The 14,967-nt window shown below is 37.2% G+C and overlaps 1 protein-coding gene across 1 annotated transcript; it reads right to left on the bottom strand.

Annotated features, from left to right (window-relative positions):
* Positions 1-522: 522 nt before the first annotated feature.
* Positions 523-12,045, bottom strand: PACRGL (parkin coregulated like). The gene is made up of 9 exons (XM_014312253.2): positions 11,813-12,045; positions 11,476-11,669; positions 9,340-9,470; positions 7,757-7,824; positions 6,580-6,670; positions 5,239-5,373; positions 3,394-3,501; positions 2,335-2,415; positions 523-964 (listed from the first exon to the last, which is right to left on the bottom strand). Exons 3-9 carry the CDS (start codon positions 9,451-9,453, stop codon positions 908-910), a joined length of 654 nt encoding a protein of 217 aa, XP_014167728.1. The 5' UTR covers positions 9,454-9,470; positions 11,476-11,669; positions 11,813-12,045; the 3' UTR covers positions 523-907.
* Positions 12,046-14,967: the final 2,922 nt, after the last annotated feature.

Genomic DNA, 14,967 nt, shown 5'->3' with positions numbered 1-14,967 from the left:
ACAGCCACGTAAGCTAGCTTGTACAATCTTCTTTTTAAGTTATATTTTTCATAGCTTCCATGTTCAGAAGTTTATTAACTCGTCTGGACCTGAATTCACAAGCAAATCCCAAGCATATCTGTAATGTTACTGAACTCAATGCAAAGGGAGCACAGTGTAAGTATTTCAAAGTTGCCTCCTCCACCCAGTTCCCATTCAGTAGGTTCAAAGTTAACAGGAATTAATTAGCTGAGCAAAACCTCAGCTGTGGCTCTGTGGAGCAACCTGATGCCTCTACACTGTATTCTCCAGAGCCTCTCCAGGCTCTCAAACCAAAATGCTAAGAATGCACTGAGCAAGTTCAGCTTTGGACCACATGATGCCTGTTTACTGGGTTCAGCTTCACACCTTTAAAAGCTGAGTCTGAAGAAGTCTGAGAGGGCTCACAGTTCTATGTCTAATCTAGTCCCCATGAACCTAAATGTGTCCATCTGTGGTGTGTCACAAAAGAAGTTAGGTATTTCAAAAGAAGCTATACGTACGTGATTTAGCACCAAGTTAGATTTTATTTAAGTATTTACAACAAAATTATTTTGCATCACACAAATATACAAAACATATAAAGCATTGCAGATATAATAAATGAAATTGTAATTCAAAACTAAATAAGAATCAATATTTATTCTGCTCTTGAAATAACAGCACATTAATCAGTGTCATTGTAAGCCAAACGCATATACAAATGTACAAAGAAAAGTCTTCCATAATTATATATTCACAAACTGGTAAGACTCCTGCTCTCCATTATACTGAGGAATAATTATTATTTTAAGCAAATATATAATACCCCAAATAAGTGTCAGTGATATTTAGAGACAGTTTCTTTCCAAACTTCACCTTACAGTATAAATCACTACAATTTCCTTGTTCAAGAGTAGATAGAACAATAGGTTGGAATTTTAGATTTGATGATCGCCACAGTTGCCTGTTGAAGAAAACAAAACGAATTTAAACAAAATAAGGGGCACTAGCAGTACATATGACAGTACTCATATAGTCTGTATAAACTGCATAGTTCACTTTTACTTAGTTATCTTTGCTATTATCAAACAGTAGAAAGCTAAAAAGTTAATATTTGCTGAGAAATTTACTGTCAAAAAGGCTGAAAATAATGAACTGAGAAGATGCACTATTGTGATAACTAATGCTGGGGAGTAAACATACAAAATAAAGGACATGAAAACTCACACCTAAAAGAGGGCACAAATTTATACAGGAAATAATAAGGATTTTTATGTAGAGGAATGATGTTCTGGAAGGGATTTTCAACAAAAGTAAGAATCATGTACTTTATAACTAGTTTAGAAATAAATTTGATAAATTAATTGGTTGGATTATATAATATTGCTTGTAACCACAACTTAGTAGTTTGTTTCCAGGTTTCTTTGCTTTATCTTATTACAGTCTTTTAAAAAGATATAGAGAAAGACCTACTCACTTAGAGGTAAGACTACAAGAAATCAGGGGACTGATAGAAGAATTAGAGGTTAGTGACTCACTGGATTAATTATATTATCTAGACCTAAATTTTCAGAACATTAAGACAAGCTGTAATTTTTCTTTTCTTGTCTCTCTTCATACAAATAAAGAATTCTCATCCTCCTTCATTTTTCGTGATGTTTTTCAAGTCTGTAATACAAACACTGCTACTGCTCTTAAATGAACATGTGCACACACAAAAATGAGGAGGCAATTACTGATTATTTGGGCCCCTACTGGCTTAAGGCACACAAGTTCAGTATCGCTAGGCCTTGCCTGTATGGTCCCTGCTCCTCAGGTTATTCCTATTCTTTAAGAATAACCATTTAATATAACACATACAACTGTTCATAGGGTCAAGAAAGCAAACATTTTCTCTTCTAGATGAACATCTAATGTAACACTCCTCATTTTTTCTCCTTTTCTCCTTTGTGCACATTTTTCAAAAAAATGTTCAACAGAAAAAAACCTCTACTACCATCTATTACTTAAAGCACCTTTTTGATTTATAGCCATTGCAGATCCAAACTCTGGGTTAACCAGGGTGGGCTGGAATGTGAGTGTCACATTCCCTCAGGAAATAGCATAAACAATAAACTATTAGTGGGAACAGGCAGGCATCATCAATAATAGCAAAAGGTAACTTTTTGCAAGAGTAAATCTTGTTGAGAAACATATTTAGTACCAGAAAATGGAACACCAAGCATGTATCCCATACTGAAGCAAGAACATGGTAACAAAACCAGAGATGAAAGCTGTTCTGACAAAATTGTATTCAAAAGTGTAGATTACTGAATAAACATCCGATCAACTCACCTTTCCACCACAATGCTCCAACTTTTGTAAAGCAACAGTAACTTCCTCTCTATATTTCTTGTCCATTAATCTCTTTAAAAGCTATTGGAAAAGTAAAACAAAAAGGTCTGTTGCACAATATAGTAAAATATATGCAAAGAGGCAATAATAACCTATTTTGTTACTTTATTCCATCTTACCTTTGCAAAATTAAAGCCACAAAGAAACATTATTTTATAACTTGTAACTGATGTCAAAGTATGAACTCAATAAAAGCAAATGGAATAAAAAGATAACTAAAGAGAAACTTAAATTCAAAGAAAACTGATCTGTTAGCCTACAAAAATATTTCTTTTTCTTTTACCAAACAAATTTGAAAGAAATACCTACCTTAAAAAAAAGTCATTCTTTAAGAATTGTCCACATGAAAAGTTACCTTTTATTATCCTGTACATTGAAAGAGATTTCTTGTAGTAGAAATACTTCAAAAAAAAACCTGCTGTAATTTCTCTTCTGTACTGATTGTGAAAAAAGTCTTTATTTTGCTGTAAAAGTGCACTTTGCAAGCAGGTTAAAAGAACCCATGAAAAGGCTGTCTGACAGAGGAAGGATATCCCCAGAATAAGTTGCTATAAAAATACTTCTCATAATCCCATTCAAAGCTTATTTAATGACAACTTCCTTGTGCAGAATTCCCATCTAAATGGAATGGGAATATTTGCTTCTGTTAATGTATTAAAACATTTATGGTTTTGCTAAGCTATTCAGACTTAAAATTACAAACTCATTTTGCAACAAATTCTCCTCCAAAACAAAGCATCTGCATGTTTTCATAAATCGTAGAGAGAAGACTTCCATTATTCTCTAGTTTACATTAACAGGAGTTTTTGGACCTTGTCAGAACTTTGTAAGTCACCATGTTATAAAAGAGCCAAGGACTCATACTGGGGACTGTATGAAATAATACTTTTCATGGAACTGCTGAGTCCTGAACTGTATCTCTGCAGTTAGTATAGTAACATCTCAATAAGAATGCCATGAAAATACAAATGACTTTTTATTACAGCATTAAAAACTTACATTTGTGAGTAGAAGCTTAAGGTGATCATTAAGAGATGGGCCAACAACAGCACTCAATTGCACTAAAGCATCCAATCCCCTTCCAAATACTTCATCATCTGCATGCGCCTTCAGAAGGGGAAGAAAGAAAGAAAATCCTGTAAGATTCAGACAAAGTAAGTTTTTCTAAGCTGCAATCTCTGCATTATGATTGTATGGAGTAGTTTTAAACACCAAAACTACTGTGCAATTGCTTATTGCTGCAATGATACAAGTTTAGAAAGAGAAGTACAATATGACAGAATATTAGTCTCTAGAGGCCAAATTTAAAGGCAAGGCATATTTTTAAAGTGGAAAACAAAAGCATCCCTGAAATTTCCACAAAACTCTTGCATTTCTTCTGAGACAAGAAAACTAATAATATACTATTGTTGAAATAAAAAACGTGGCATGCAGAAAAGCTTGCTACACTGATAATTTCAGTATTTCACAGGACATTAGAAATTACCTGTCAAATGCTGATATGTTGAAATTGAAAGACAACATTTTAGTTAAAAATTTAATGAATTCTGGGTAATTTCTATGTAATTCATAACAGTAACTTTCTTTGCTGGAGAAACAGAGGAGCCAATGACTTTCTGCCTCAATTAATTTAGTCCCATGCCAACTACACCTGCCAGCAGTTATCAGGCTCTTATCTACTTCTATGGTTCTTTGTCATCTTTATTTCTCCCATGGGAAGGTTCTTCTGTACCTGACTTCTCTAGTGGTTTAATTATGCTGCTTTTCCTTTAGCAGAAAAATAGACTCATAACAACTTATTTTGATCCCATACTAAATTATAAGTTTATTTAAACAACTATTTTTCCTCTCCAGCATCTGGGCCTTGAAAATTTTCTTTTTAACACGAAATCATGGACTGCTTGTCTAGTAGAAGATTTAACAAGGCATAATACCAAAACAGTAAACAATAAAACAACAATAAAAATTATCTGAAGAGTAATATTAATTGGAGGAAGAGACAAGAATTATTTTTCTAATTTTGCCTTTAAGCTAAACCAAAGATAGTGATAACACACAATTCTGTACTTCTGTTACATCTCTGATTTGAGATCACAATTAATTTTCAAACTTCAAGCCATCTCTGTTAAATCAGAACTGAAACACAGCTAGATTAAGGGACAGCTACTTACTGAACCAGAAAAGGGCTCTCAAAGACATGAAAAATATCCAAAAGAGATAACCTTCAAAGCCAAGATCTCACTTTATTTTCTGATGGTGTAGAAGAGTTAAAAGCATTTTTTAAAATTAAGAATATGACCTCAAACACTATTAATGTATTCTTCCTCTTTCCTCATTGACATATTCTGGAGATAGTGCTCTGCAGGGCTGGGAGATGGATGCAATGATCCCTGTGGGTCTCTTATTTTGTGATTCTGTTTTACTTTTGTAGCATGTTTTGAATTGTTACATGCAATACATGAGCATTTATTCCTGCATATCCATTTTACTTCGTGTCATTTTTATTTTTTGCATGTTATTGCGTGGACATATAAAAAGCCCACAAATATATGTATTTATTTCTGCTTATATTAAAACCTTTAAGAAAACAGTTTCATAAAATTTTCCCATTGATACCGTCATCTACTTACACAAGGAATTGCCCATCTTAATTTATATTTACAGACATATTTAGCTAATAAACCAAGGCAGGGTTAACAACAAAAAGAGAAATCATTCCTACCCCCCAACCAAAAGCCCATGTGATAATTTTATTACATTAAGATTACCCATGTAGTTCCCACCAGCAGCAGAAAAAAAATAAATCAAACCCATTAAAATCTCTGCATGAAGACTAAGACATACCAATGCAGCCTTTAAGACTGGAACTAGACGAGGCAGCAAAGGAATAACTTTTTCAGCAGCACCTTCAACCAGAAGTAATTGTTTAAAACCCTCCTTGGAAACAAAAGTATAGGGATGTTTTGTCTCTCTTAGTCCCTGTTGCAAATGTAAAATATGGTTTTCTTAACACTGAGCCTTCTTTTAAACAAAAACACATTTTAAAAGTTCCACACAGCAGCAAGATCATGTTTAGATTTTGTCAGATCAGTTCAAAACATAAAGTACACCAACTCCACCATGTGGAGCCACTGGGTACAACTCTGCTCACAGAATATTCTAATTCATTTTTCTATTAGAATATTGAATATTAAAACTCACATTATGAATACTGCCAACTCAATCAATATTTGTACCTCACTACCTTTAATCTAAAAACCCAAGGTATTTTTTCAATGAGACCATGAACTAGAACAGGCTGTATTTGTATAGGGGCTTTGTACCCTGAAAGGAAAAAAGAACAGAAGGTGAACTATGGAAGGAAAGACACCCCACACCACATACCTCTCTGTTCAACACTAAAAACTTGTAGATAGCACAAAGATGCACATCTAGTGAAGGTCTGACTGGCAAAACTCAAAGATTTAAAGCTGTGCGTCTGAAGCCTTTTTTCTTAACATAGAAGAAGTTTTATGTTACCTTAGGAATTGACAGTTTTGTTTAGTATTTAGAAAAAGAAAAAAAAAGAAGAAACAAAGGGAAAAAGAAACAAAGAAAATAAAAAGGAAAAAACAGGGAAAAAAAGGAAAAAAGAAAAAATAATGTAAGCCACCTCGCTTTATTCTACCTGCAACATTGGATTCAGCATTTTTTTAGACACCTGGAACATATTTGGTGATAAATGTCACACATGGTTCTGATAAAACAGAAGCTTCAACATAGTGTATAGTACTTCTCTTCCACTTATTTACAGGATCCTATTTCCACTGTACTAATTCAATCTATCGAGGAGAGCATTCTTACTTCATAAGGTAGGTGTTACATACAAAAATAAGCAAAACAATTTAGTTTATAAAAGAATCTGCAAAACCACAAATTTCATTCAACAGTTGGGCATCTGAGATGTGGTCTTGCATTTGATCAGTATCTTGAAGATTAAACAGCTCTACCTAGCTCTCCCAGAAAGCTCTAACTAGAGAACTACAAATAGCAATGATCTTGACCATTTCTATTCATACAATATCCTCACAAGTGGGGCTTTTTTATATTTCTCTAGAAGCTGAGCCTAAACGAGCTAACTTAGATTGTTAAAAATTATATTTGCAAATAGGAAATTTGCTTAATGTTGCAAGAAACTGAGTTTACCTCTGCCAATGTTAAAAGAAGAGGATCAAAGGGAACAGTTTCAGGAGGGCATTCCCACTGCAGTTTGTGCTTTACTGATCCATGCACTAACCTATATAAAGAGTAAAGTTTTAACAAAATAACATATATTGTACATAATTTATTGCTAACACTATTTGCTTTAAATGTATCACCAATTAGTTTGTTGTATTCCTACATTACACACAATCTCAATTCATAATGCTCTCCTTAGTGAAATTATAGGATCACAGAATCAACTAAGTTGGCAAAGATCTCTGGGATCATGGATTCCAGCCTGTGTGTATGTATAATGGTTAACAGTGCAATTATACTAAATTCCCAAAATATGTCACTTTTCAAAATTTTGCTCCTAATCACATAGAAATCAGAAAATAGAAGTTATAAAAACTATAGATGTCTCTCATGCCAACACAGAAGATACTCCTTTTCCAAAGTTACTTATTTTGATAAGTATATCAAGAAACATTTTCCTCAAATAGCAATGGGTAAGGAAAAGCAGTTGAAACTGAAGGAAAATCATACTGGAATTTACTATTTACTCCTAAGATACAAATAAATGTATTAATACTATGTATTAATGATTATTTTATACAATTATATACATATACATCTTATTAATGATGGCTTATATTTTTGTAAATTTTGCATCCATGTGACAAAACACCAGAATGTTTATTATCTAGGCAAATATATAACTAAGTAACTTAAAATACCCTAAACTTGCTTGTGAGTAGTTTTGTTAATATTTCATATGCCTGAAAACTACAGAATATGAAATACAATAACATGTTGCACATACTACTAAGGCTGTGCAAGGTCTACTTATTAAAATGGCACTAGTTTTATTATCTTTGTTAGTAGGGATAAGTAAATTCAATTACCTGAAAATGTAGTTTGTGAAAGACACTTAGGAAACCAAATGTGCACATACTTAACTATTCTTTAAAAATGTGGCTTTGATATTAACACAGCATAAAAAAGAACCAAAAGAAGACAATTTCAAAGGCATGGGAAGTTGCTTTCTGCTCTGAAAAGAGTTAAGTATTGGAAATTTTTCCAGAATTGAACGGAATTAAACAACCTAACTAAAAGATGAAACATGAAGAGATGTATTTCATAATATATTTAGTAAAAATAAAAAACAAACCAAACATACCTGCAGGGAATACCACCTCTAGCATATGTAGCAGCAAATGCAGATGATGGTTGAGAATAAGCATGAAACTGTAAGGGCAGAAAAAAAAGCATTATTTATTTATAACAGTAATGTGTTATAGCTATTATTAATATGTTAAAACAGAAGTTTACCAAAAAATGAACTTAATCATATGATTCCAAAACAAATAAAAAAAAAGAACTGCAGCTATGAAGTGGAAAACATGTAAGTGATACACTTATCTGAGAACTGCTTTTAAGACTCATCGGTCTGGGGAGTTGTTGAAATGAATAAAAATGTACAATCAGTGGTCTCCTGATGGAATCGCTTTATTTTTCTATTTTTTTTCCTTGCAAATGGTAATATTGAAGACTTACAAGTTCTTTCCTAAGCAGAGCAAGGACCTCTCACTTCTCTGAAGTTCTTGTTGCTATATTGGTAACATGCAGAAGTCAATTTTACTGCAATTCCATCTTTATTTCAATGCAGACAAAAGTATATGATGGCAAGATGTGGGAGAAACCCCAAATATTGAGCAAGATGGTGGGAGGGCACTGCAAATGCACAGGGAGGTTCATACTGGGTGAGAATCTAGGAAGGACACACTGGAGAAGGAAACTAGGACTTTCATGCAAAGAAAAGCTGCACAAATTTGGTTCTCATAATATACGTGCTACTTATGCATATGAACTATTATATTATTTATTAGCATGATCATTTAATGCTGCTTCCCAGATAATACACCTTATCACAAAGCATTCAGAAGGAAATACCATGAAATCTCAATTGTTATCTTTTGAGTCTTTAAACTTACATTAAGATTAGTAGAATTGTGTTCATGGCTTAATGTTGTTCATTGGGCCACTTGCAAAGAGATTTCAAGTAAAAAAGATGCCCACATTAAAGTATTCAGCCCCTGTTTTTCAGTAAAGGACTCTGCATTTCTTTCACTTTCCAAAAAGCCTGTGACATTACTAATTGCCAAATTATATGTCCCAGTGGTGAACTATAATTCATGCATTCAATGTTAGATTTCCAGACACAGGACTTCCAGGAAATAAACAACTTTTCTCATTACTACTCTCCCAAGAACACAATTTTTTTCCTGAAGGATTACATAGTCACAGTAACTGTGAGTTTCAAATAATGCTCACCAGCAATTAATTTGCCAGATTTTATGAGGCCTTGAATACCTTCAATATGACACCTGATTCTTGGTTTCATTGCATAACTGAAATAAGTTTCTCTAAAGCAACAGGTGCCAAAGCTTAGAAGTAAGAAAAAACCAACCCTTTTTAATGCTTAGTTCTAAATCTCTTTTTAGGGCAATAGTAAATAAAAAATAACAGTTACCATTCAAGCCACAATTGTACCAAAATACATTTTTATAGTAATGTAATAAACAATGTTATACCTTCAGGCATTTGAGCTTAGAAGATAAGGTATGTATGATTAATAACAAAAGTTTAATTTCGGTTTCAAAAATAGGAAGCATGTCCTGCATGCAATTTCATAAGGTAAGGAGCACTCTTCAAACCACAGATGGATTTTAACCAAACAAAACCACCACCACCTACACATACTGGATCAATAGTTTTAGGATTCAGCTTTGCACTAGGCTTTGGTTGTGATTCTGGAGAACATGTCTTGCTTTTCTGGGCTGAAGACTTTGTTTTTATTTGGATGCCTGATGACATTCTTAGAACATTGCTTCCTACAAAAAAAAAAAAATAAAAACATAAAATAATTTTCATTCCTATATGACAGAATATGAAGGGTTAGAATCCCCAGACCCAAAGACTGACATGAACAACCAACCAAGTAAATCTGAATAAGTGCACTAGGAAAGAGATGCCGATTCTTATATATTGGACACAGTGCATGGGACAATTGCAATAGTCCTGTCACTCCATATTTCAAATGCACACATTTCCTAACCTGCTCCTCTTTACTTGTGTTCTTTGAGACCTGCAGCAAAAGTGAATTAGATGCAGTCTGCTTTCAGGGTAGCCTACAAAAATTTGAGCAGCAGTACAGGCCTCAGCAGAAGAGCCCACAGTCAAACAGGGTAGGGTACAGTTACATCAGAAGAAAGCAACAATTTGAGGAAGGTCCAGGATGAAGGAATGAAGCAAGTACATTCAAGACACAAAACCCAAACCACAATCAATAAGAGATGAGAACAGAAATGTAAGGCAGCAAAAAAAAAAAAAAAAAAAAAAAAAAAAAAAAAAAAAAAAAAAAAAAAAGAACACAGAAAATGAATTCCAATTCCACTAAGAAGAATGAAAGTACTTTTTAAAAAAGACTGCAAAAATAACTTTGACTACATCATTTAATATTAAGTACACTTATCTTCTGTAAGTCAATGCACCAGCTACACATCACTACAAATGTATGTAGTTGGGTTGAAGTGTCCCTAATAAAAAAAATAGTTCTCTACTTATTTAACATATCAAGTCTGATATGCAGATGAATAATATAAATAATTCCTGTGAGATTACAAGATTTCAAATATTAATAAAATTATAAATAGTGAAAACCTTGGTTTTGAATAATATAATGTTCAGTAATTTTTGCTGTGGTGTATTCTGCATGGAAAAAAACAATTTAGTACATAAGACATTACATTCCTATTGTGAAAAAGCAATTGCACCATATACAGAAGAAAAAAACGGGAAACAAACATTGCCTCAGGGATGAGCAGTGTGCTTGCTGTCCAGCCATCACCCTTGGTGACACCTATTTTTGTTAAAAATATTATCAAGTGCCAAATACTGAGACCAGGATGAATCAGAGACAGAATTGCCACGCACTTTCTCACCCTCAGCTCTATCAGCCACCTGCCCTAATCTCTGCCAGACTCTTGCAGGTGCACTCTTTGTTTGGCTTGGCTATTCTAATTCTTCCCTCTGAGCAGGATTGCCAGTCAGGTACCTTTGTCATCATCTACATTATGAAATCTTTAGGATTGCTTCTGTTTCTGGTAAGTGATAAGGTCCCAGTACATGTGCAGATATGCTGTCTTTTTAACTCGTGGAAAGAATTAAACGAAGCGCCCAAGTTTTACTGAATGCTGTGAAACAACATATAATAATTATTAACAAATCAGGTAAAATACAAGTAAAAATAAAATTGAAAGCTTAAATCAATACTTCTTGACAGATTACTTAATCAGAACTTGCGAATCAGTTCATCTACTGTATATTTTGTTTTCTCTTTTCTACCCTTGCCAGAATGTGGCCTGTCTCCACTGACAGTCTTTTTAAAAGAAGTAATACACCACAATTAGTCAATTAAATCTCTTCAGAACTCATAGAAACTTACATGACACTTTTGGGAACTATTCTGTTTGTAAAATGGAAGTCAAATGGAAAACAATATAGAAATAAATCTACTGATTTTGTATGTCTGTTTATTATCATAAAATTCTAATCACATTAGTGTTAGAAGACAGATTTTCAACTGTCAGAAAATTAAGAATCAAAATCGTTTCATACTATAAAAGCACCAGAGAAGTTCTTCACAGTAGCAGCATGTAGCACAAAATAGTGTTATCTGTGTCAGGCTTTGAAATGTACAAATAATACAGTCGGCTTTGTAATACCTGTATAAATATTTTTCTCAGAAAAGTATTTAGAAGTAATTGAGATGTTTTTAATTTTTTCTATTTTCCAAGTAATGAAAATACATGCTAGGGTACATTATGTAGCACTGACCAGAAGAAGTACTTTTCACAAGGAGGTCTCCCTCTTCAGAGATGAAAGCTCTTGTGCAGTGAGGAGCTGCAAGGGTCACACGGTTTTGTAGAGAGATCAGACAGGCGAAGCACAGCCGTGAATCAAACAAGCGAGTTCGGTACAGAAGTGACCCATCTACTGGCAGAGGACAGACTTCAAATCAAGGAGCGGCACTTTAAACAGAAATGGGAGAAGCACTTCTAAGAGACATCTTTCAAAGGAGGGAAAGCGCAGGCGGGAGTTCGGGATCTAGAAGTCACTTAAGGCAGGCAGGATGGAGGTCAGCAGGATCTGAAAGGCGAGGTTGCTCCCTTACCCTGCCGAGTGCCGACTCTCCCGGAGCGCAGAGGCAGAAACACATGAGGGGCTTCGAGGGCGGCCACCACCGGGAGGCTCAGGCAGAGCAGCTCCGGCGAGTTCCCACAGAGCCCCCGGCCCGGGACTCCCCAGCGCCGGGGGACACCCAGGGACCCCGCGGGAGCACAAGGGCCGCCCCGCTGCCCTGGGCCCCTGTGCCGCCCCCGGCTCCCGCTGCCTGGGCACGCCGGGCTCCGGGCAGCGCCGTCCCCGCTCCCCGCGGGGCCCCGGCGCCGCCGACGCTTCCTGCCGGTTGCCAGGGGAACTACGGGCCGCCAGCAGCCCAAACTTCCTCCGTGCTTGCTGCAGACGGAGCGGCGAGGAGATTAAAAGATCGGTTTTGTTGTTTTGGTTTTTTTTTTTTTTTTTTTCCAGGCTACTTTGTATGCTGTAATTAAAATAAGAATGGTAAATTTTCAGGGGACATCGCCAATCGGTTTTATCCACTTTTTAAATACCTTCCCAGGTATATAATCCCCTGATACAGTATTGAAAGTTCCACTGGAAATACAGCATGACATCTGTGTGCAGTAAATGAGCTTTTGGGTAAAAGATTACTTTTTCACTTGACCACAAGACTGCTTTCTTTCCTCAAGAAATGTGTATATTCATTGATGCACAAAAAAATAAATCTTCAATAAAAATGTTTCGTCGGTTTGCTTAAATTGGTTGGGATGGAAGCTTTCCACCTTACATTCTTCCTCACTTCTGTCATTTCTGCTGCAGAAATGAATGTGGATAAGCGAGACTATTCTCAGGATTTTCCACAGGAAAAAAAATTGACAGTAATGAAAAGTAGTCATGGAATATTTGAAAAATGCCATTGGCATTAGATTTTTGGCAATAAAGGTATTCATAATTGCTTTTATCCAAAATAAATACTTTGTATCTTTCAATAATGGCGAGTCAAAAGTGAGGACATCTGAAGAGTTAAAACAGGGCTGCATAACTGACAGCCATTGAAATGCATTAGTGCAAGATACTATTTGGAAATACAGAAAGAAAATATCTAAAAATAATATTGTACAAGGGAAGATTTTTTGCTAAGTATTTTCAACTAAACTGAAGAGACATTATACTACTGTAACAGAATTATTTTACTGTTCCAAAATAGTGAAGGTAATAGAAAAATGGATGTCTTTTTATCCAGAAAATTCATGGATTGCTGAAAAAGACTGTTTTGTGAGTACAGACCAGACCACAGCTATGAAAGAAAGCAGCGGTACAATTCCAAAGTAGGTACGAGGCATGAACGGCTGTGAAGCATGAGGCAAAACCCATCTGACTAGCTCTGTGCAGTCAGCGGCTACGTACACAGTTTTTCCATGGAAGTGGCCCTAGGCCAGGGCAGATTTTCCTGCCCAGGGCTAGTATCAGGGTTAGGCCTAGGGTTAGATTGTCCGAAACCACAAAGCCCAGAGCTCCAGGCACAGATGCAAAAGGCATCCCAATGGGAGCGCAAGAGTGCCACAACATGGCTGCCTCCACAGAATTTTCCGTTGGACGATCCCTAACCCTAGGCGGATTTACCTGCCTAGGGCTAGGGTTAGGGGTCTGCCAAGGTTTACGGTTTTTAAAGCAGAAAGTCCAGAGCTCAAGGAAAACTGCAGCTGCGAAAGGCATACCAAGGGGAGCGCAAAAGTGCCAAAACATGGCTGCCTCCACAGTTTTTGTCTGGGTCCATCCCTAACCCTAGGCTGATTCACCTGCCTAGGGTTAGGGTTAGGGTTAGGGTTATGCCAAGGGATAGTGTTTTTTAAACTCGGAGACCCTCAGGTGCAGGCACACTGCGACTGAGAAAGGCATCCCAAGGGGAGTGCAAAACTGCCACAGCATGGCTGCATCCGTGGCCTTTTTCTTGGGACCATTCCGAAACCTAGGCAGATGTACATGACTACGGTTAGGGTTAAGGTTTGGGTAAAGGTTACACGTAGGGTTAGTGTATCGGAAAACACAAAGCCCAGAGCTCCAGGCACACAGCAGCTGCAAAAGGCATCCCAAGGAGAACGCAAAAGTGCCACAACATGCCTGCCTCCATGGCTTTTTGCTTGGGACCAACCCTAACCCTAGGCTGATTTACCTGCCTAGGGTTAGGGTTGGGGTTAGGGTTAGGGTTACGCCTAGGGTGAGGGTTTTATAAACTAGGAAGTTCTGAGCTGCAGGAACCCTGCGACTGAGAAAGGCATCACAAAGGGAGCGCAAAAGTGCCACAACAAGGCTGCCTCCACAGCTTTCTCCTTGCCATCTCTAAACCTAGGCGGAACCCTAACCCAACCCTAACGTGAGGCAGGTAAATCAGCCTAGGGTTAGGGATGGTCCGAAGGAAAGAGATGAAGAGGCAGCCATGTTGTGGCACTTTTTTGCTCCCCTTGGGATGCCATTTGCATTTGCAATGTGCCTGGAGCTCGGGGCTTTCTGCTTGAAAACCCTAACCCTAGGCATAACCCTAACCCTAACCCTAGGCAGGAAGGAGCTGAGGGTTGGGGATGGTGCCAGGGAAAAATCGATGGAGGCAGCCATGTTGTGGTACTTTTGCACTCCATTTGGGATGTCTTTCGCAGCTGCTGTGTGCCTGGAGGTCTGGGCATTGTGGTTTCGGAGATGCTAACCCTAGGTGTAACCCTAACCCTAACCCTAAGCCTAACCATGGGCAGGTAAATCAGGCTAGGGTTAGGGATGGCCCCACGGAAAAATCTGTGCAGGCAGGCATGTTGTGGCAGTTTTGCGCTCCACTTGGGATGCCTTTAGCAGCTGCAGTGTGCCTGGTGCTCGGGGCTTCCTGCTTTAAAAAACCCTAACCCTAGGCGTAACCCTAACCCTAACCCCAACCCTAACCCTAGGCAGGTAAATCAGCCTAGGGTTAGGGTTGGTCCCAAGGAAAAAGCCATGGAGGCAGGCAGGTTGTGGCCGGTTTGCGCTCCCCTTGGGATGCCTTTTGCAGCTGCAGTGTGCGTGGAGCTCTGGGCTTTGTGGTTTCTGAGAGGCTTACTCTAGGTGTAACCCTAACCCTAACCCTAGGCAGGAAAAGCAGCCCTGGCCTAGGGCTGCTCCCAAGGAACAAACCGTGGAGGCAGCCATGTTGTTGATCCCCTTGGGATGCCTGCGGCAGCTGCA

The sequence above is a fragment of the Geospiza fortis genome, unplaced genomic scaffold (assembly GCF_000277835.1).
Source record: "Geospiza fortis unplaced genomic scaffold, GeoFor_1.0 scaffold40, whole genome shotgun sequence".
NCBI lineage: Eukaryota > Metazoa > Chordata > Aves > Passeriformes > Thraupidae > Geospiza > Geospiza fortis.
The sequence above is the reverse complement of the archived record's forward strand: the minus strand, read 5'-3'. Positions and strand labels throughout refer to the sequence as shown.